Below are 22875 nucleotides of genomic sequence, written 5' to 3'. Positions count from 1 at the left end.
TGCATCATTGTGTTGCCCTATCAAAATGTTGTTTTCACAATACTCCATGACAGAAAAGTGGTTTTCTCCTGAATGGTTCATCAAGGGCAGGGCAATTTTAATAACATACTGTATATACAGTAAGATGTTTCCACTTCAACTGGGAGCACTGTTGGCATTACACAGGCATAAGGTAGACAGGGCATGCTTGGCAAGCTGTACATCAGTGAACTCTGGGATATGTTGGGTGCCTCTGGTGTTGTCAAGTGAAAACTGCATCACTGCCCCACAATGCTAACTCAACAGAGACAGTGAAAATGTAGAATGGTTCAGATTAAACTGTTTGAAGTACAAGAAAAGCTTGGGCTAGGGTGGCAGTAGGGAGCTGAGCTGCAACAACTGATTTGTTTTTTAATTGGGAAGATTCAAAATGGAGAAAATGTTTTCTACTGATCTAGAAAAAAAACTGACCGTGAAACAAAATTTTCCATTTACAGTATCGTGTACTTTGTAAAGGTATTAAAAAAAATGAATACATCAAAAAGTGTATTCCTATATCCAGATCTATTTTGGCATTTTGCTGAGTGCTGTAAAGTGTCTGAGTGCTGACAGATGTGCTTAGCTATGGATTGGGGTCTTAATTCAGTGGAAAGCAAAACCTTCCCAGTTCCCTAAGAGTCCTGTGAGTCACTGCGTCTCTCATCACACAAGTCCAGCAAAAGTTTGCCTTGTAAAGGTGTGTATGTCTTGGCACATATCAAAGCACACAAGACAGACGTGCTCTGTGCACCCGAAAGAAAGGCAAGAGCTTAAACGTGAAGTCAAAAAAGTGAAAAATCTTTATCTGTTAAAATCACAGACATTCAAAATAAACTGCAGAGCTCAGAACGCGCAAAGCAAAAGAAGAGTACTTGATTACTGTTCGACTTGGATTCTTGCCTTTCTCTTTGGTACAGAGAGTGGGTGTCTTCTGTGAATTTGGTTTTCTTAACAAATGCCTCTATTTTTCTCTTGAATTAACTTCATCAGAGAATATTAATTTTAAATGGTACAGCCACTGGATTAACCATTTTCGCTAAAGAATGCCATTCCTACTGATTTTTTTTTCTTCAGAAATATACTGCTTGACCAAAATCAAGTTTAAATTTAAATTTTCACTGGCATTAGATGACACAATGGGACACCCAACACCCAATGGCAATAACACGTTAACTGATAAAACTACATAGATACTTTATTGATCCCGTGAGGGAAATTGCAGAAAACTAGTTCTTTATATTAGCATTTTTCAGACATTTCTATTTTTGAAGTAGCTATTTGTTGTATCATTACTTTATTGACACATTATAGATTTTGACAAATAATTGTATGTGTCCTTCTAAAGCATACCTTTCTCTCTGTGACTGAAATTACAAAAAACATCACAAACAATGTACTGTACTTCCTAAACAAGGAATTTGTTTATAAACATCCTCTGAAGCAACATGTAATACAAAACTTTGTAAATTTATAAAAGAGCTGGTTAATGTATGCCTACACATGGAATACAAGGGCTCCACAAAGAACAATAAGAAATATTTTAAACCTTGTTTAAAGATATTTGTTAAACCACTTAATTTAAACTGAATTGAGAGGGAACCAATAGGGAGATTCATTTGTCCAGATTCACACTGTGGCTGTAATTAGGCACTCTCCCATAATGGTTGTGGGAAAAGGCAGAGTCCCTCAAAATGGCATTTACTGTCACATAAAATCCAACATCCACGATCCTCGGTCTTACCCCTTTGACTCCTTTCAGATCTCCTTTCAGCAGGGAGTCCAGGGTGAAGATGACATTGTGGCTTAGGCTCTGGAGCTGGAGGAGGAAGACGCAGCACGTCAGAACGATACCATAGGTATTGCTCACTTTATTTCACTATATGAGAACCCAAGAACTTGCGTACTGCGAACACAAACCTGCAAACAGCATTCATGTAAGACATGCTGATAGATTTTGGAAACACCATACTGTCAATGAAACAAATCTCAACAGGAGCAGAAAAAAAATGATTCCACAACCCCTCAATATGAAGGAAGAAAATGGGGAATGTGAATTATCACAGGCTGAGACATCAGCAATGACGGTTTGAATTTCAATTTGAATTACTGCAGGACTGCGAGCCGAAACAAAGTGCTGTACAGTTCAGTCGTATTTACATATAATCTGCAATAATTACAAATTTATTCATAATTAATGAAGAATGGAATAACAGCCAAGATGATTACTATATCTGATACTTATTTAAAGAAATCTGTCTATTTCAAATCTTTATCCTTAAGGGTCATGGTGAACTAGTGTATAATCTGACAGGCAAAGGGCACGAGGCAGGCACCAGCCTGAACAAGATGCCGGTGTATCTCAGGGCAGGAATACATATACGGGGGCGCCAATTAATGACAACAGCTTGTCTCTGGACTGTGGGAGGAAACTAGAGCACCCAGATAAAACCCACATGAACACAAGGCGAGTATGAAAAAAAAGCTGCAGTATATTCAAAGATATTGTGAGGGTGCTGTTCCCAAACAATCGTTGAGGGGCACAGTCTCCCAGAAAGAAAACTGGAGACAGGACGACCCAGAAAAATAGGTAATAACGCAGTTTTAAAGTACTTTTATGTAATACCTTCGGGGACGAGTGTCAAATCATCACAGAAATCATTAAACCATGAACAAAGCTGCACCTCAGATATATCAACAGAAGAGGAACTGACTGGAATACAAATGGAACTATAACTTTTCAGTGGCTGCATCCATTTCCCTTAAATCCCAACAGGGCAGTGAGATGTGAATATATGATATATACATGTACAGGAACAAGTCAAGTACAAAGAAAGACGAATCTCTCAGTCAAACTCCAGCCCTACAGTCAAGCACACTGGTGGCAGCAGCATGCTTCTCATCAGGGTCTGGGAAGGTTGAAAGAAAAACAAAGAGGGCAAAGTACAATCACATATGGCCAGCAGCCATATCACTTTGCAACTCACAACTGGCAACCCACTGAAGCTAAGCAGGTGTGGTCAGTACCTGGATGGGAGACCTCCTGGGAAAAACTAAGGTTGCTGCTGGAAGAGGTGTTAGTGGGGCCAACAGGGGGCGCTCACCCTGCGGTCCATGTGGGTCCTAATGCCCCAGTACAGTGACGGGGACACTATACTGTAAACAAGCGCTGTCCTTCGGATGAGATGTAAAACCGAGGTCCTGACTCTCTGTAGTCATTAAAAATCCCAGGGCGTTTCTCGAAAAGAGTAGGGGTGTAACCCTGGCGTCCTGGCCAAATTTCCCATTGGCCCTTACCAATCATAGCCTCCTAATAATCCCCATCTATGAATTGGCTTCATTACTCTGCTCTCCTCCCCACTGATAGCTGATGTGTGGTGAGTGTTCTGGCGCACTATAGCTGCTGTCGCATCATCCAGGTGGATGCTGCACATTGGTGGTGGTGGAGGGGAGTCCCCATTACCTGTAAAGCACTTTGAGTGGAGTGTCCAGAAAAGTGCTATATAAGTGTAAACAACTATTATAATTATTATTATTATTAAATACTAGAGGAAAATATGTTTCAGTTTGCTAAAGACTTGAAACTGAGGTGAGCATTAGAGTGATGCAGAGCACAAGGCCTAATGAAGACTGGAGTGGCTTAAGAATAAGAAGGTAAGTGTCCTTGAGTGGTCCAGTCAAAGGCCTAAGCCTCATCCTGAAAATCCGTGGAAAGACTTGAATACCCCAATCTGTAAACAAGTTATCAGTTTGAGAATTCATAATTTGAATACATTTAAGTTTTAAAAAGTATATACAGCAGGCACCACTTTGCAATTTTACAAAATGGAACAAACACAGGAAGGGTCTGAATACTTTTGCAAGGCATTGTATGTATATATACTTTAACAGCACTGACCTTGTCAAAGGTCTGTCTGTGCTGAAAGAAGACGAACAAAAACTGACGCAGAATATGCTACACTGCATAAGCAGAGCTAAGCATTAACAAGTGATCATGTCCAGTTGATAAAAACTGCCTTCACCACACCAACAGTCTTCAATTTCTGAGCTGAATATCAGATCCTGCTCCTTCAGCCTCCTTCTCCAGACTGTTTTCTTTCTTGAAAGGGACCCTGTCTTCTATAGGAGGGCCTACTGTATAGCCCAGAGATCACTGTTAAAAAAGCTATGTTGTACATCAAAGCTTTGTCTCTACTACTACAGTTCGTTCCAAGTCTTTTTTAGCCAAAGCCTCTGACAGTGCCTTCAGTTGTGTGAAGGTCATCTATAGGTTCTTAACTTCATTATTCTCCATTTGTTTTTTTTTTAAATAATGTGGAATATATGAACAGAAATTTATCAAGCTACTGAACAGAAGTCAATACTGGTAAACATACAGAAATCCCAACTCATATGAACTTCCAGGCTGCCTTTCATGTGCAGGTGCTACAGTATGTATTTGTACCAGCTACTTCCAGGCATACAACAGTCATATTACCTAGCCACATCTGTCCTTTACAAAGCATGGTATTATGTGGATATACTGTATATGACTCTCCATGTGAATGCTGTTTTCTGCACTCTCTACAAGCAAAACTGCAAATTGTTAGCACACATTATTGAATACAGTACGTTCCACTTTTGTAGGCCATTCATTTTAATTAGATAATGCTATGAACTATGGGAAAACACATCACAGGGTGCTGAATCAAAAAAAAAATATTTTCCAGTCTAGGATAAGACAAAGTTCACTGTCATCGATGTACAGTAAAGCCTTTGTGCAGTAGGATTTATTATACCACAAGACCTTGGCTTTAAAGTCACTATTTTGTTTTCCTCTCCAGCAAATGAGGTGATGCAGAGAGTCAAGACCTACATATTGGAAGGCAAACAAACACATGTTGCTGAATTTAAAATTTTAGGAGGTGCTGATTCTTCATTTACATTTCATGTGGCAACAGAAAATGAAAGCATAACAAACAAGCTTCTTGAAAGCTTTTCCAGACTTTTCATTTCAACAACAAAATTTATAGCAGGATATAGTATCGATGTTTGGGTGAATCTAAATCTGAACATGCCTGAACTTCTCAAATTATATAGTAGGTTACCAGTGGTATATATGGGAATAAAACAATGCTTAGGTTACAATACAAGTGAGTTGCAACTAAACCCTAATTAACTTGATGGACACAGTCTGAGATGGAGTATCTGCAAACACCAATTTGATACTGGAACACAGGAAACACTTGCAATGGAAAAAATGAGTAAAACAGACTTTACCAACCTTACACTGACTGCCAAAACAAATTCAGAGTCCTCAGTGATTAAATGTTCTTCATATTTTAGTCTTAAATAAGACCCTTTCTACTACATATTCCACTGAAATTCTGATCTATAAGGAACTCTATAGTGACATAATAGTGTACGAAATTTTCTTTATACTTGATCTGCACATGTAAGGGATAATTTAATCTGTATAGTGAAAATATAATCTGTATCATAAGTTAAAACTGCATGCTGAATTTGTTCTCTGTCTCTAAGCCAGGAGCTTACTGAGCTCAGCTTCTGCAATAACTTCCCGTTTGACTGAATGACTTTGTGTGCAATTCAGGAAACATTTAACCTCCTCAGTGCATTAACAGGTGCAAATCTGAACAGTTTAAGTGAGTCATGATACACTGACTTTTCCAAAGCATAACCTGAACATTATGTAAACGGCCCCTTTAAAACAATACTAAAGAGTCTCCTCTTCATTAAATTACAAGGCCTAACTGTGTAGTCAGACACTAACGATTCTCTTTGGTTCATCTTCTATCACAATTCTTCGAGAGGACTTCTGCTTGCCTGCAGAGGTGCTCTGTTGTGTATACTTTAAGTGAGAGCTCTTCAGCATTAACAGGTGAACATGGCTTTAGAATAAACACAAGCCAATCTTAAAGACAATACAGGATATAGACATCTGCATCAAGAATTCACAGCAAAAATACTTACCAGGTTTTTCAACAGAGCTGACAGCTCTTTTGTAAGAGTGGAAAATTTCACGAAAGCCGTCCCGAGATCAGGGTTATCACGGCTTATGAAATTGCTTCCAAATTTATCCAGAGCTTGTGCATAGTTCTCTTCATTTTGAACATGTTCTGTGAAAACAAACAACAAATACAAATGGGTTTGAGGCACATAAAAGTTATAAAAATAATTCTTTACCACTAACATGACCTTATCTAATTTATATACTGTACACATTCTTGTGCAAGTTGTCCACATGCCCAAAATGTCTGGAAATACTGTGTATTGGAAATACAATATTTGTTGTTTTTATAAAGCAGCTGTGCTTGAACTCCATTTTGTTTGAGTCTGCTCTTTATAAATCCCAGACAAGTAAACTACAAAGAGTCACAGAGACAGTTTCTCTGAATTTACTGACAGCCCACCTCACTGTGCTACATTTGCACCACACGGTCCCAGATCTCCTTGCTTATAATTTATTTATTGAAAGTTCATGTTCTATCACGATTCTTCCAGAGGGGCTTCTGCCTGTCTACAGAGGTGCTTATCTGTGTAGCAGTGAGAGCTCTTCAGCATTAACAGGTGAACATGAGTCAGGACATACAAGTGGGAACATTTAACTGATGCACTTCATTGTCCTCTTCATAACTGTTTTCCTTATTTGTACAATTAAATATCTTGATAGCCATCTTCTTATACTTGGGACAGTCACAGAAAATGTTATTTTTGCCCAGTACATACTATCTCTGTCCCACTTTGAGATGAAACACAGATACTAGATGCATTTCCAAATGACTGTAAAGGTCTGATGTACATTGCTAATAACACTATGGGACAGCATATAATTAAAACCCACAAACCAGACTATTTCTTAAAATAACATTCTGTATCCATCTGGGTGCAATCTGGTTTTCCCGTTCTCACCTCTGTGCCTGTCCTCACCAACTCTCCCATCACAAATGAATGCAGACTCACACAGGTAGAGCCCCACGGTTCAACACACAGACTTTCTGATTGTTGCTGTGACTGACTTAGATCCAGATAAAGGCAAAACTTTAATACAACTACTGAAAGTGAATTTCAAATATTCTGTACCATGTGAGAGCAGCTTCTTTCTTGACTACTTACAAGCTACACACTGTGGTATAGGCTACTGATTTTCAAATTTGAAGGCAGGGTAAATCAAAGATTGGATTTAATCCATAAACTCTCTATTGATTCAGACTGTAATCACAGTAACATTTTCCAAGATCATTAATTTAAATCAAATATGTAAAAATATGTATGCATTAACACTGACACTTCATTATACTGTTATAGACAATGTGGGAAAGCAATTAATAGCTAAACAATATGATGGTATATACAGTAGCTAAAAGCACAGATTTTAAATCAATGTACTGTAGCTAAATTTCTGGATTCCAAAAAAATTCTTTCCCTGATAGGTTAAAATAATTGATAATTTTTTTTAGCTTTGAACAGAGAAGACTACAACTACAAGGGATGTTGAGCCAGGTATTTCTCATGCTGGAAAGTACAGACAAATTCAACCAATGGGGATGAAGAATTAACAGTGAAAGATAAACCAGAAGACACGAGAGGTACAGTAACTACAGAGAATTGCATTGAAGTTTGACTAGAGGAGGCTACTTTTTATTAAGAAAAATGATTATCTGAGTCTGGAACAAGGTATCCAGGCATTTTATTAAAGATCATATCCTGTGACCCTTCTGGACACTGCTGAATGAGATGCTCTAACTACCAATTAGCTAGGGACCATATGAATTAGGTAAGCCGAAGAGCTTCCTTTCTTTTGTAACCTTCTTTGTGTTCTTGTGGATACCTACCATTGTTGTACAGCTCCTAATAATGACTGTAACAGCCCCCAGGAGCACAATCCTCCCTTAACACACTACAATTACTGTAAAAGGCAAATACATTCAGATTAACGGTCAGGATGGTTACGACACTCTGTGCACTGCTTTACCGTTCTGCTCAAATATAGGCCAGTGATGTAACGCCTTGGCACACTTTGCATGTGCAGTGTCAGAAAGAAAGAGTATTTCCTACTCAAACGCTGCTAAATGAGCACTGTAAAATTACCTTGCAATGCGTAATCCTAATGTTTTGTAATTTGCAGAAAGTTCGATTTTAAACCAGTATTATATAACCCAATTTTACGGTTGGTGGCACATGGATCCATTAAAACAAACTGCGAAGTGGATTATTTGTGCCATGAGTTTAGGGCTAAGTTTGAAATAGATGCTCATGGGCTGACAGGATAGAAAACAGCTGTACATACAGTAAATTACATCATGAATAAATAAAGATCAAAACTCAGCAAAGGGGCTGAACTAATTATACAGTATAAGCAAAGCTGAAATATTCTGAGTTAACACTTATTGGAAAATTCAGGGCTCAGATGTAATTCTAAAGAATGGAAGATTCTCTTCTGACAGTAAAACTGCCAGACCTCTACGTGTAAGCTGGTCAGTTTCAAGATAATTGAAATAAGCAATCAGGACATCATGGAAAGCAAGAGGAAAGGGGTTAAGTTGGTTTTCCTGAAGGCTTCATGACACAGTCTGTGAAGCATTCATTATATAAACACTTACAGTATGTGTCACTGAAAGCCATTTCACTAAGGGTGCAAGCTAAAAAAAAATGCTAAGAAAATAAAAATAGTACCGATAGAGATGATATAAATACAATGCAAAAACAGTCAACTATAAAAAAGGCAGAGAAAGTAACACTCCAGTTCATGTGTTTATAATTACACACTCTGACACAATTCATAGCAGTCCAACATTTTCCATTTCATAAGACCATCATATGACAAACAAGAAGTCCTGTCGAGGATTCAAAGTGTTAAGATGCAGTGCTGCTTCGTATTCTAGCCTCATATGGATTTAATTTTGTTATGTTTTATGATATGGATTCCCTTGGCAGAATGACATTATTAGGTCATCTGTCTTTTTACCTAAAAAAACTGACTCACAAATAAGCACTACCATTCCTTACCACAAGGAGGCTGAATGCCAACAGTGACTCCAGAGGACAAAACAGCTTCAAATACTGTAATTCTGAGGACACAATGAAGTGCAATGATAACTCAAGACGTTGAACACACTCTATCTACACACAATTAGAACATCACCCCTTAACTTGTCTCTGTTTAGTCTACTTTTTTAGAGGCTTCGAAGACATTTTAATTTTTTTATTAAAAAGGCAACCTGATACTCAAATCCAAAACAAAACGAACATACTAACCCAATGACATCAAAAAGCTATTTTAATTGCTTTTAAACAAATGCTCTTCTGATATAAAGAATGACATCCCATGTAAATAATGAATGCTTGTTAACATCATGGCATCTTGCCTTAAATTGTAGTCTTATTGAAAATAACCAATTTCTGCTTTAGAGGTCTTGAATTTCATGTGATTAAGATCTACAGACCACCTTAAAACTAACTGATTAAAAAGTAAGGGAATCAATGCCACTAAAAACATAATCCTCTGCATTTAGCCCTAGGGCTAGGTAATTAACACATAGCTGTGGAAGAGTAGGAGTGGAGCCTACTTAAGGTGGCAGGTACAGTTCGGGTTCAGTTCCTATAAGAAGCCATGCAGGCAACAGCCACACAGATCTAGACATTAACCAGTGACACTTCTCAGCAGCAGACCAACACCAAACTAACCACAACGCTGAGGAAAACCCATAATCCCCAGTGTACAACTGCCTCAGAGATTGAGTTAAACTTGGCGAGACTCCAAAATCACTCTGTGATCACGTCTGTATCTACACTCTGTAACAGTGTGGACAAGGGATGTTTATAACACAGGTCAGAGGTTAGCGAGGGCTTATTTGTTTTGGATTGATAAGACTAAATTCAAATACACTGTTAAAACATGCTGCTGCATGCAAGTGATATTTTACAGTGTGTGATGTAAAATATTAAAAAAAAAACTTTTTTTTACATCAGATTTAGCCATATGTAAACTTTTTTGGACATACTGTATGAATTTAAAGTCCCAGTCTATAAATTAGCAGTTATGACTCTGTGTACAGTCTGCCATTAACTACTTTCGCCTGACTTTGGAACCACAGGAAATGTACAGGAACCCTTTTTTTTTAAGTGGTCTCTGTTTTGTTCTTGGCAAGCGAAAAACAGAACAGTAACAGACTGATTAAGATGAGATGATTCTTTTTTGACAGGGGACTGATGTAACCTGACCTGACAGTGCCACACAGTGCCCTCCCTCTTAGGTCGGACCAATGGAACATTCCAATGAAAGGCGCAGCATCTCCCCAGTCCTTCCTCAAATCCTTGTTACCACGGTGAAAAATCAGGCCCAAACCTGCCTCCTCCTCGCTGTTCCCAACCTCAGGCTAGGAGCTACAATCCCTAAGCTCCTAAAATGGGGGGGATAAGGTGTTGCCATTTGTGGCAGCGACACACTGGGCACACCTGGCAACAAACACACCCAACCAGCAATAAGGAGGAATGCCATTGCTGCAGGTCTTTACCTGTCCGAACGAATTTTATTGAAAATAACTTCACTCACGTGGAAGGCCACAACTACAGCTTGTGAAAAATAGAGGAAGAGAGCTTCCCTTTCAGTTGCAAAGTCCTAGCTAATCCAACATAGACCTTCTTTTTGTAAAATAGGCTTTTTTACTGCATGCTTAGGTCTCAGAGGAATTCAGACAGGGCTGTATGCTATAAAAAGATGTTTGTGTTGATCAGACCAATGTTTCTTGTTTCACACATTTTCCACAAGCTTTACAACAAATGCCCGGATGAGAAAAAAAGGAATCAGTGACCCATAATGAAAAATGTTTAATTTAATTTGGATCACAATTCTTATCAAGAAATGACAAGTTTAAAGTCATTTGTATAGGCCATGCCTCTGGCTAGACTTGGGCAAACAAGTCCAGAGCTCATAAGCTGTTTAGTAAGCAATGAAAAAAACATGCATTACAGTCTACTGTGTGTTACTTATGACACAGTTTTATGGTTCCTTGAACTTAGAAAAACTGTTTCATTTAGAGAGACTTACATGCAGCCTGTTTCTGTATTTCATATTTAAGAGTCAAAACTGACAATGCTGCTTCATCCAAATTTGTTGTGGTAAATGGCAAGAAATCTAAAACTGCAGATCACCCTCCGTTCCAATGAAAAATCTGTGCTAAAACAGGGAAGCATATAAGTGTTTATTTTTTTGTTTCTTTTAGGCGGACTCAATGCCTAACATTTTTCAGTTGGATCCATTTAAGATTAGTGATCAATATTTCAAAATGACCAGGAACTAAATGTTTTCCCTTGCCAAGTTGAGGTTCATATTTAAAGCCATAGATATAATCAAAAGTGTGAAAATTTTAAATTGTGTGTACTGTACATAAACACCATATACCATTTGGGTGGACAATTTAGCTCAATGGGTGGTGCAATAAAGTTTTATGATCCATGTTTATGCAATACAGTATTTACATCCTAACATATCAAACAAAAATTGTATTTTTATTAGTTTTGCTTACCTACCCATAGGCCTTCATTCTAATAAAAACAAATTAAATCAGAATTGATGTTACTTTCATTCACAGAAAGTAACAGACAACTTCCAAATGAAAAAAAACCCTCAAAGATTCCGAAAAGTATTTCACAAATGAAAGCAATGGGTTGGGTCAGCGTACACAGCCCTTGGTAACAGCGATTGCAAATTAGTCTATGGTTTAATCATAGTAATTTTGATGATTTCATAAGAAAGTCATCTGTTTCTGTAGGTCATCTCTACTGGGTAATGCACCTCTCAGTAAAGAGACGGAAAGGCACAAAGCAGGAAATGGATATAAGAAGATTTCAAAAGCCATATACAGTACAGTATATCCCTCGGAGCACTGTCATGATGATTATTAAGAAGTGAATGGTGTATGGCACAACAAAGAGCCTACTGAGATCAGGCCAATGATCCAAACTGGATGACCAAGTAAGAAGTAGACTGGTCAGAGAGCCTACTAAGAGGCCAATTGCAAGTTTGAAAGAGCTACAAGCTTTAATGGCCAAGACTATATGCCAACAATATCCCATGAACTCACAGATCTGGCATACCTGTATATGGCAGGAGGGCAAAGGGGATCCTATTACTTAAAAAAACAGCAACACAGCATTAAAGTGATAATGCAAAAATATGGCAAAATGTGTTGTGGTCTAACAAAACTAAAATAGAACTTTTTGGCCTAAATGCAAAGTATTACACACAAATCCAACACAGCACATCACTCACAGAACACCATCTCTACTGTGAAGAATGGCAGTGGTAGTATCATGCTGCTGGGATGTTTCTCATCAGTATGGACTGGGGCACTTGTCAGGATAGAAGAGAAAATGAATGGAGCAAACTACCTGAAATTCCTTGAGGAAAACCTGCTGCCTTCTGCAAGAAAGCTGAAATTGGAATGGAAGTTCACCTTTCGGCATGACAATGGCTTAAAGCACACAGTCAAAGCAACACTGGAGTTGCTAAAGAACAAAAAGGTAAACGTCCAAACGTCCTCAAGTGGGCCAGTCAGAGCACTGACCTCAGTCATAAAGGTCCTCTAATAATTTGAGTTAATAATTAGTTCGGTAAGGAGGAATGGGCAAACAACGCCAATTTTATTTGTGCTACATTAGTACAGACCTGTCCAAACAGAATTATGGCAATAATTCAAGCAGAAGGTGCTTTCACAAAGTACTAACTACAGTACTTTTCAGAATGTTTGAGCATTTGCTTTTCACTTGGAGTTTGTGTGTTCAAACGTGTAAATAAACATAAAATAAATTCTGATTTAATGTGTCACTATTTCAGACTGTGCCACTTTGGCAAGGGGGTGTGAATTTTCTATAGGCACCATAAATATCCTATCAAAATTGTGAATTTCATTATTACGAAAACACAGAAAGGTAATGTATGACCATGCCATGCTTGAGTAATGAAGATGGCGTGGTTGCTATTGGCATGATTGAGAATTCAGAAGGAGAATGAGATGCCCTGCTTCAACATTCAGCTGGTTATCCTAGAGAAACCAGGAAACATGCTCTATTAAGGGAAAGGCCACAACCTGGAAAGCAGAGGGTCATCACATTGGCCCAGGATCACCTCATCTGTCTATCCCATGTGCAAAACTGTTTTCAGACTATAATGACTGCAGCAAGAGAAATTCCAGGACAGCACACTGAAAATTGTTACAGAATCACTGTAGCTCTCCATTTGGATGAAAATGAAATTGCCATCCTCTGTGAGCTTGACAGCAACCAAAGCAGGAGAGAGTGGTGGAGCATTTCATTCATCAGTAAGTGTTGTCCTTCCCCTGACAGACCTGACAGAAGTCAACACAAGCAGGGATGTTGTGCTGACTGCTGCACTGTTCAAGTGAGCTGGCTGCGGAACTCAGACAGTGTGAGAGAAATCACTCTTAGCACAAGAACGCCTTTGGTATAAACAACTCAACACAAGATGGCAGGTTTTCTTTTCTTATGAGCAGATCGGCAAGTGGCAATCTTCCAGAAGGACAATGCGAGAACACACAGTGCTGGGATTACAATGGCATGACATTAAGAAAGAAACATGTCATCAAGGTCCTGCCCTGACTAGCCTTTTCTTTTGCACCAAATACTTTCAACAGGAATAGTGACAGGTAGTCTATCCAGAGACTTATCAGCTCTATAGGTGAACGCATGAATGTGCCTAGGCTCAGGTAAGCCATGCTGTATCTGTTACGATCTTTATAATATTTCTATTTTGAAAGTATCATGACCTTTTGATCTGTGTTTTTGGTCACAATTTATGTTGCTTGATTGACAAGTGTACCTTAAAATACATAGATCTGACGGAACAAAGTAGTTTTACTTATGTGCATGTGCTTAATTTGTGCTTTCTACAAAATCTGGCATGTCTGGCACTCCCAGGCCACGAACCACTGACCTAGAGGGCTCCAAAGGTCATTATCTTAAAACACCATGATGCCAGACAACTCAAGATTGATTGATACCTTTTTATTTTAAGAATAAAAATGGATGCTGTAGAAAGGGTACACCTCTTAAGTGCAACTTAAAAGCAGTGACCATTACAATTAGTTTCAGGAGGCTCATTTTACTGTAACCCCACAGTGCACAGTTATCTCAAGCATAACAAATTATGTGTAAGCGAACTGCTGCAACCTCCAAGATGACGAGTTCTGAAAGAAGTCATTCTATGACCTTTTTTTTAATCCCATTTGTCCATGAAATGTCCATTCAGAACACAGTAGAAACATGGCACCTCTGAAGCTCAACTGAGCAACATGGTGCTCTTCCACAAAAACAAAAGAATGGTAAAGTATTTGGAGATACCAGAAATGTGAACTCCCTAGTCAGACCTGTAGATGCTACCAAAATAGGAGGAAAAAAAACAAAAGATATTCAAAATTCAAGATGGGACATACCTGACAGACGACATCTGACATAAGGCAGAGTATGTGCTAGTAGTAAAATCATGTACTGTATATCACAAGATCTAAGCTTTTAAGATGGAAACACTGAAAAAGCTACTTAAGAAAAAGACTTATGAAATATTACTTAAAGGTGTCGTTGCAAACAAATAGATCTTTTACACAATGTGGGGCAACAATAAAAAGCCAAACACAATGGTGCTGTATATGCAAAAGTGTGGAATTTGAAATCAAGGATGTTATGTCAAAATTGTATAATGCACCTGAAACATGTAGCCATGTAACATTACCAATAAGGCATGGCTCCTCTGGAAGGGAAGAGATGGCATGTCATACTCTGACAGGCTCACAGAGCAAAATCTTTTTAGTCTTCAACACGGAAAACGGTGAGAGGATTTCTTTTTAATCATTCAAAAACCTTACTGGCATTAACAAAGTCAAACCACAGTACTTCTCGAGAATGAACAGTGAAAACAGAAATCAGGACACAAGCGGAAACTACAGCAAAGTGTATTAAAAACAGAAAACGGCAGGCACGTTTTAAGCAAAGAGTTGTAGTAGTATGGAACAAGCTACCCAGCCATGGTGCTGAAGCCACTGCCATTGAATGAGGCCCTCGGATCAATTAGCTATGAGTAACCAACTGAGCACGATGGGCTAAACACCCCTCTCTTGTTTGTAACCTTTCATGTGTTCTTATGTTTTAAGAGTAAAACCTCAGCTGTGCCCAGGATACAACAGCTTTTGCAAACAAACTGGCAGCTGTTCTGAAGAAGAGGGAAACTGTGCATCTCTTACCTTGACCTGAATTGTATATTGCTTTAACAGATTTCTTCACTTTCTGTAATGCTGTCCGGTCTTGATCTAAAGCCTAGGAAAACATAAGGGGAAGGAAAATATTAACTCATTTTAAATTACAGATAAAATAGAACCACTTTGTGCTGTTTTCCCCCAATGAATTGAACGTTATGATAAACAGCTACAGTACAAATCAGTTATCCATATCTCCTCCTGATTTATACAAACTGCAAAATGACATACAGTAACACAGAAAACATATGTACAATATAAATACTGTTGTTTGATAACCGTAGAAAACCTGAGCCCTGAGTGTTATCTCCTCTGAATGCAAAATCTGTTTTCTTAATAAACAGCCTGCCAAAGGGTTTCAATATTCAGTATTATATAATAAAAATGTAGCAACTCCTGAGTGATTTAAGAAAGTTAAAAGGCCAGATTTCTGTAAAGCAGTTGCTTTGATTGAAACCTCTCTTGGAAGGCTTATGAAAAAAGCACTCTCAATGACAGCTTCTTTGTCAAACGATAAATATTGAAGTATAGGCAAGAATAAAACAGATTTTTTCCTCAGAGGCAGTTTTTCTATATATTTTTCTACCCCTAAATGTACAGTAGCTTTTATGACAGCACGTGCTGCAATCTACCTTGATGTTAGCACTGTGCCTCTGCCAAACCAGTACACTTAACCCTTCCTTTTCTTCACTCGGATAGAGAAGTATAGAGTGTGTATTGTGTCAACTGGCCTATTCGTACAAATTTACAAATTTACTCCACTGAGTTAATTTAGTGCACAAGTTAACGGAAACATGGGGCACGTATCAACACAGCACAGACATTTTATTAAAGCACTGTATGCCCGTTCACAACAATGATTATTTCCTTCTGTTTTTGCCCTTGGTAGACACATTTATCATGTCGGGCACACTAGACATACCCTCTGTTGAGCACGGCTGCTGTCAATGGAAACAGAGAGAATTTATTATATGGCACATCAGGGCTGATGTACCAAAGTCAAATGTAGCACAGTTTCACCCCTAACTAAACTGAATAGCCCCAAATGTTTGTGTTAGTGCACTTCAAGAATTTCACTACAAAAATGCCAGGTTCAATGTCATCCATATACCTTGGATCCTTTAGAATATAAAATTAAACTTCTTTCGCTATACTGCAAGCAGTAAAAAAGTAAATGAAAGAAATCATCATGATTCTACAAGAAATCAGAGAACCAGAGTCCAGGAGATGACTGTGCTGAATCTCTAACTCCTTACAGTGAAGGTACTATAAAACTGCATTTTCTTTCTTATTAAGCTTTATTCCTCTACTTCAAAAACATAATTGCCAAGTACTACTTCTACCAATGAACATAGCCAGTTTGGCTTTGGGAGGAAGGAGGAAAGTGAAGCACCCGTAAACAAAATCCATCTGCACACTGGGAGAACATGCAAACTCCATACAGATGGCAACCCTCTCTAGAATCAAGTCCAGGACCCCAAAGTGAATTTAACATTTTACAAGTGTGAATGAAATTCTTATATGAAAGCCCCTGAGCTTTTTGATGGAGGAGGTGGTTCAGCTAACCGACATTCTATTAACTACAACTCTGGCCTGCATCCAAAAAAGCACACAGTATTTATTTCATGACCAGAAGTAGTATTTTACTCCCTGTACAAGCCTGTAACAATGCTGGGATTAGTGCCTGCTCTTCGATACAGTGAAAGGTCTCTTATTGTAGCCCTAGGTTCTGTCACTGTTACTCATGAGAAGTGACTGTAGTGTGTTTGCCCGGAGAGTAAGGTTTTATACGATGTTTGCAGTTTCTATTTGGCTACCCACTAATGATCACTAATGATGAGCACCAGCAGCAGTGGTCCGAAGAAAATCATCTTTGCTTTTGAAGGATTGCATCTTTTTCCTTTTCTAACCAATAAAACATTTGAAAATACTCCCCCAGTTACCGGGACTTGATCATTTAAATTCTTTAATTCAATTAAATTAATTTGCTCAATAAAGACTCTGTGATCACCACAGAGCTTAAAACCAGAAACACTCTGGTTTTTGAAGACCAGTCAGGAATCGCTCTCAGCTGACTTATTCTGTTCAGTAAATTTTCAGCTCCTGGCCTTGACTTTTATTTGATCGATTCACAACATCCAACTCTTTAAAAAAATAAGTAAATTAAATCATCGATGTGCCTAAACAGAACTAGAAGTCTGGTGGCACGTGGATCTAATTAACTATCTAAACATTAAAAAAAAATACTGATCATTACTGAGTTGCAATTTGTTCTTTCACTATCAAGATGTGATACTTTTACTGGAAGAGGTCTCATGCCTAATCCAGGAGCAGTCTGTTATAGGGACACACTGTTAGGGACAACTAACCTAGTCATTTTTTCTACCTAATTTATCTATTTTACCTAATTTATCTTTTTAAGTCTCAAAGAACATACTCTCTGTTCATGGAAAGATTGCAAAGCAGCGGATTAATAACGATATTTGATTTTCTGCATCTGCAGTATTGTTCTACATAATATGTGAAACTAAACAGACAAACTGTCACTGACATTATATGTTATTACATTACATCAAATAATAAATAATTAACACTTTTTAATTGTCAGGAAAATTAACATTCTTTTTCGTAACAGGTGTTCTGTCATTCTAAAGGTCAGGCAAAGCACAGGTAGAAGCTAGAAGCGCGTGTGCTACATGCTTTGCACCAGCTTACAGATGTTATTTGGTGGGATTCTGCCCCACGTCTCTTGTAAAACCCAGAAAAGCTAACGGCCTCATCACTGGTCCCTGAGCAATAGATGCCACATTTCATCCCAGCTCATCCTCCAAGTGCTCAATGGTGCTCACGTCGGGTGAGCAGAATAGACACTCCGCATTCTCATCTCACAAATATGCTGGTTTTTACACAAGCATAAAAATTTCCAATGTCCTCATGGAATGGTGTTATTTCAGGATAAACCCACACGAAAGGGACCCAAGCAATATCCCAGGAATTGACCAACGAAGTGCAGTAATGTTGCTATCAATTATTACAAGTTGAGTTTTGCAGAAGCTGCACTCTCCTGTCCAGACCGACATACTTGCACCTTCCTCCAGATTGCTCTGTTATGCACAATTTTGTGCATCTGCTGGGTGATCTGCACTAAAGTAGACATGGCTCCAATGTCGATGAAGCCACCTGGCAGGCCTTATCCCAGCCTCCATCACACCCAGAGGACAAAGGTGTTGTTCTTTGGCTAAAGGCAGCATGTTGGCCCCTTTCTGTGTTTCTGTGTTTATTTTCTTGATTTGTGCCAAATCAACTCTTGATAATGCAACACAAAGTGATTGTTGCTAATGCAACACAGTTAACTGAGTGCAAAAACATTTAACCAAAATTCAAAATCCATATGCTTGCCTTATTTTCTGAAAGATTCTTTTGATATATTGAAAACTCAGTATTTAAGGACTGATGAAGATGTCAGACTAGGATATAGAAGACAAGACTGCTGATGTCAAGCTAGAAGAGAAGAGGAGTGATATTCTTATGCATATTAAAGTACAGCTGACATGACACAGCATATGTTGTAGTACTGTAAATACTGTGATAATACTATTAACAATTGAAATGGAATGTATTCGTTCAAGATTCTGAGTAATCTGGTTGGTATGTAATTGTTCAGAGAGTTAAACATGCAGCCAAATAGTACTATTAAACCACTAGTTTTAATTTTATTATATACATTTAAAATGATTACTATACAAAAACGTTTTAAATACATATTTTAAATAATATTATAATATATTAATATATTAATAATATTATTAAATGAGCTAGATGGATTTGCAAACGTTTTATGTTCTGAGAATACAAGACAGTCATTTAACAAACCTTATGCATTTTCATTAACTATTGAATATATCAATCAACTACAGTATGCAATTTCAGCCAGAAAATAAAATTCTGAAACTGTGCTAATATAACAAGTTGTGTCCACATGTGATAGAGGAAACCAACATTTTCACAGCTACGACAGAAACCAACATCTTTTCACAGGTACTATAATATATGGTTTATATTTTTAACAAAAAAAGATCTTTCTTATCTACTATCAGACTGCTAGATATTCTGCTTGTTACTTCCTTTGTTAATCTGAAAAATGAATTACTTTTTCCACATAGAAAGAGAACAGTGCAGTTTCAGTGCAAAAATAGTTTTTTTTAACGAAGCTGTACCGTACTGTTAATCATTCTATTGCCATCATTACATGCAAGTTACCAAATACTATAAAATATAAAAAAATACACAGCCGACATCAACATGGTTAGCTTTCTGTCACTTAAAATTCACTCCAGTCTCTCCATGGTGCCATCGTAAGGAACTAAGGAGGTGAAAACCTTCATTTGCAACGATGAACAAGAGCCTGAACTATAGCAATCAAGACCTCATGTCTGTGTGGGCCTGACCCCATCTGGGACACCAGAGTGCCAAGACACACAGAACTGTATTGTGGGTGGAAGAAGCAGGCAGAAGCGTTGCTCGATTTTTGCACCTTTCACACTTGGTGAGTAACCGAATAAGCTGGCTTCACGGAGATGTATACTTTTCTTTTCAATGGTTCTTCTATTGACGTTGGCGGCACTGTCAGTTTCACAAGTGAGCCTTCCAGCAGGAATCCCCTGACAAAGTGTTGTGACCTGACCATGCTTAAGATTAAAAAAAAAAAAAAAACTATAATCATTGGTGATTAGGTCATTTGGAAGATGAACAATTCAAAACAGCTACAGGAAAGACGACAACTTGTAGTGTCTCAATGAATCGCCCAGTGCCCATCGAACAATATCAAGAAACCATGGCCGGCTCACAGAAAACTGATTCATGCCCAGTGAAAGAGTTCTCTCACTCAAAGCAGGACTCCAGCATGATTGTAAAGACAAGAGCTCATGTCTAAACCTTGCATGCCTTTAGAAGGTGTTATTTCCATTCCGCTTTGATGATTGCAAGCGCTGTTTAAAAAGACATGTGCTGTACTTTGTATAAATGCATGCAAGTAAATGAGGTTTGACACCACACATGACTTTCACAAAAATGATTGAGTTTCAGTTTCCCTATCCACTGTGCACAGAACACAAGCTGTCAAAACAATCAGGCGTACAGACTTAAAAAGTTTTACGTTTAACTACACGGTTGTAATATATACACTAATTTAATTATAGTTTTAAGTAAGGGTTTGCAATAAAATGAGTCATTGGCACACAAAACACTGTTCACAACTGCATGCTTATTCTGCAGTCAGCAATAACGGCACACTTGCCAAAACAAGTCTTTTGTATTTTGGAGAAAAAGACAAAAAATGATGACTAAGACAGTAAACCAGCTTGGGGATTTACTAAGTAAGCTAAGGACATAAGACTTATGAATGAAAGACCATTCAGCCCATCTAGCTGGTGTGGTAGTTGCTTTCTGATCCAAGGATTTCACCCAGGCGTTTCTTGAAAGAAGGTATTGGCTACATCATACTTTATCCATCCTTTCGAGAAAAAAAGTATTTCCCATTCTTGGTTTTTCCATGTAGTTCACACTCGTGTTGTCTGGTTAGTGTTTCTCTGCATATTCTGAAGAAGTCCACTGTGTTGCGAAAGTGACGTATTAAAGGACCATCTTGACCATGTGTGTACACATAGTATTACTGTTAATAAGAACACTTCACAATGGTCAAACTAGTAAAGTTAATTTATTTTATTATCTTTAGCACACATTAATCATTAAAACAATGACAATAACCATGTCATGAAAATATTCATTTTTTTCCACAATATCCATTAACTGACACACATACTGTACATACTGTAGCTCACAGTTTTTACTCCAAAGTTCTGGCACAGTTTTGCCACACAAAAATGAACCAAGCAATTGGAGTTGCAGTTCCTGACTTCAACGGTACAAAGGCTGATGTGAGAAATCAAGAGCTGAAAAAAGTGTGAAACTCCGCAACTTGGTGCGAAGATTTAAAAGCTGAATGGGGATGAAGTGCGGTTTATCCAAGGTAGAAGGCAAAGAAGATACATTAAAAAAAGGATCTCCCTTCAACATGTTCAAAACAAAACTCACCACATTGCTTTTGGAGATAAAAATGCATACATAAATAATTTAAGGTTTGGTTCTGGTTGCTGACAAAGAATGCTTAGAACTTTAAGCTAATTAAATTTCATGGCATAATTAAGCAGCCCAGTATTTCCCCTAAAGGTTTTTTTCCAGTTATTTTCAACCCTCCTCAGCCAGCCATGCCCTTAAGACTTCTCCTGCCAAGGTCAAACTGCTTTGATCTTCTTTAGATGAAATTAGAGGCAAAGGTCCCATAGAGTGAAGTTTGCCACTGCACACTAGAAGACAAAACTAATGTACAACAGGGGGAAAAAAAATCCAGCATGAATACTTTTGATCTGTAGGTTCAAATTTTTTTTGCTACCAAGTACAGGGTTGCATGAATACCAAAGACAGCCTCCAAAAATAAAAGGTTACACTAACAGGCCAAAGGAACTGAAACTTTTTAGGTTTGAACTGAGAAAATCATAAATCACAAGGTGCCTGAAAAACATCTGAAACCTCTTCAGAATCAACAGTGAAACATAGCCCAGTGGGCACATGTGGAATCTATGTGGTAATGCATTTAAAACTGAGAACAGGAGGCTCTCCTTTACACAAAGGCTGGTGGAAGGATGGAACAAGCTTCCCCAGCCATGTTTAGAAGCTGACACCTGACTTTCTTCAAAAACCATCAGGTTGAGACCCTCTGATCAATTAGTTACTATATTTATTAGCAAACAGCCCTCTTCTCATTTACATGGACATCTCCAATAGTAGGCAGCTTTCAGAGGACTAATTACTCACTCCAATGAAACCCAACAGGTAAAGGAGCTGACTTCAACTAAAACACAAAATCTTCTCTAGGACTAAAAAAAGCCAACCTTGCTGTGAGTGGAAGGTTTTCCCCCCTTATGTATATTATGATAAATTTGCAAACTATTTTTAGATTCAAATGGAATACGGTAATGGGTGCAGTAGTTTTGCCCTCGTGTGAGAGTGGGCGTGCATGTTTGTGTGTGTGTCCTCTCTGCGATAAACTGGCGTCCCATCCAGGGTGTATCCTGCCTTGCACCCTTTGTTGCCAGGACAGTCTCCAGATTCTCCGAAACCCTGCACTGGATAAAGTGCTTAGGATATGGATGGTAATAAAAAATTAAAAATAGATGATAAAAGTGGGGGGAACATTATAAGTAGTCCCCCCATACTTGTATATACTGTAGCTTCGCCTCAGCCTCTCCCAGCTCCAGTTGTTTTACCATGCCTCTATGTTTCACAGTGCTCTTGCCATGATTTCACTTGTGTCTTCCTACAACAGTTAACACAAAAACGACCATAATCCTGTACAATACAGTGAAGAGTCGAAGCACTTGCAACAAATAATGTATCATTCTGCCCGTTTTCAATCTTTGTAATTAATTGAGAACACACTGCTTATTTCCTGTTTACAGTAAGCTGTATTTCGGTGCAAGGGAAAGTGCAAAATGCACATTTTTAGCATCACCACAGAGAACGTATTTATAATTGA

At 38.2% G+C, this 22875-nt stretch overlaps 1 protein-coding gene across 3 annotated transcripts in view; it reads right to left on the bottom strand.

The window, feature by feature from the left end:
- Positions 1-22875, bottom strand: part of asap1a (ArfGAP with SH3 domain, ankyrin repeat and PH domain 1a) — a 155409-nt gene that overhangs the window by 64485 nt on the left and 68049 nt on the right. For all 3 annotated transcript variants that reach the window (XM_088918598.1, XM_088918599.1, XM_088918600.1), the window contains 3 exons: positions 15270-15342; positions 5986-6131; positions 1760-1834 (listed from right to left, as the gene is read on the bottom strand). In XM_088918598.1, coding sequence (XP_088774724.1) covers positions 1760-1834; positions 5986-6131; positions 15270-15342 — 294 coding nt within the window. The remainder of the gene's footprint in view (positions 1-1759; positions 1835-5985; positions 6132-15269; positions 15343-22875) is intronic.

This window comes from Atractosteus spatula, chromosome 6 (assembly GCF_055471065.1).
Source record: "Atractosteus spatula isolate fAtrSpa1 chromosome 6, fAtrSpa1.hap1, whole genome shotgun sequence".
NCBI classification, from domain to species: domain Eukaryota; kingdom Metazoa; phylum Chordata; class Actinopteri; order Semionotiformes; family Lepisosteidae; genus Atractosteus; species Atractosteus spatula.
Note: the sequence above shows the minus strand (reverse complement) of the source record. Positions and strands in the feature narration are given on the sequence as shown.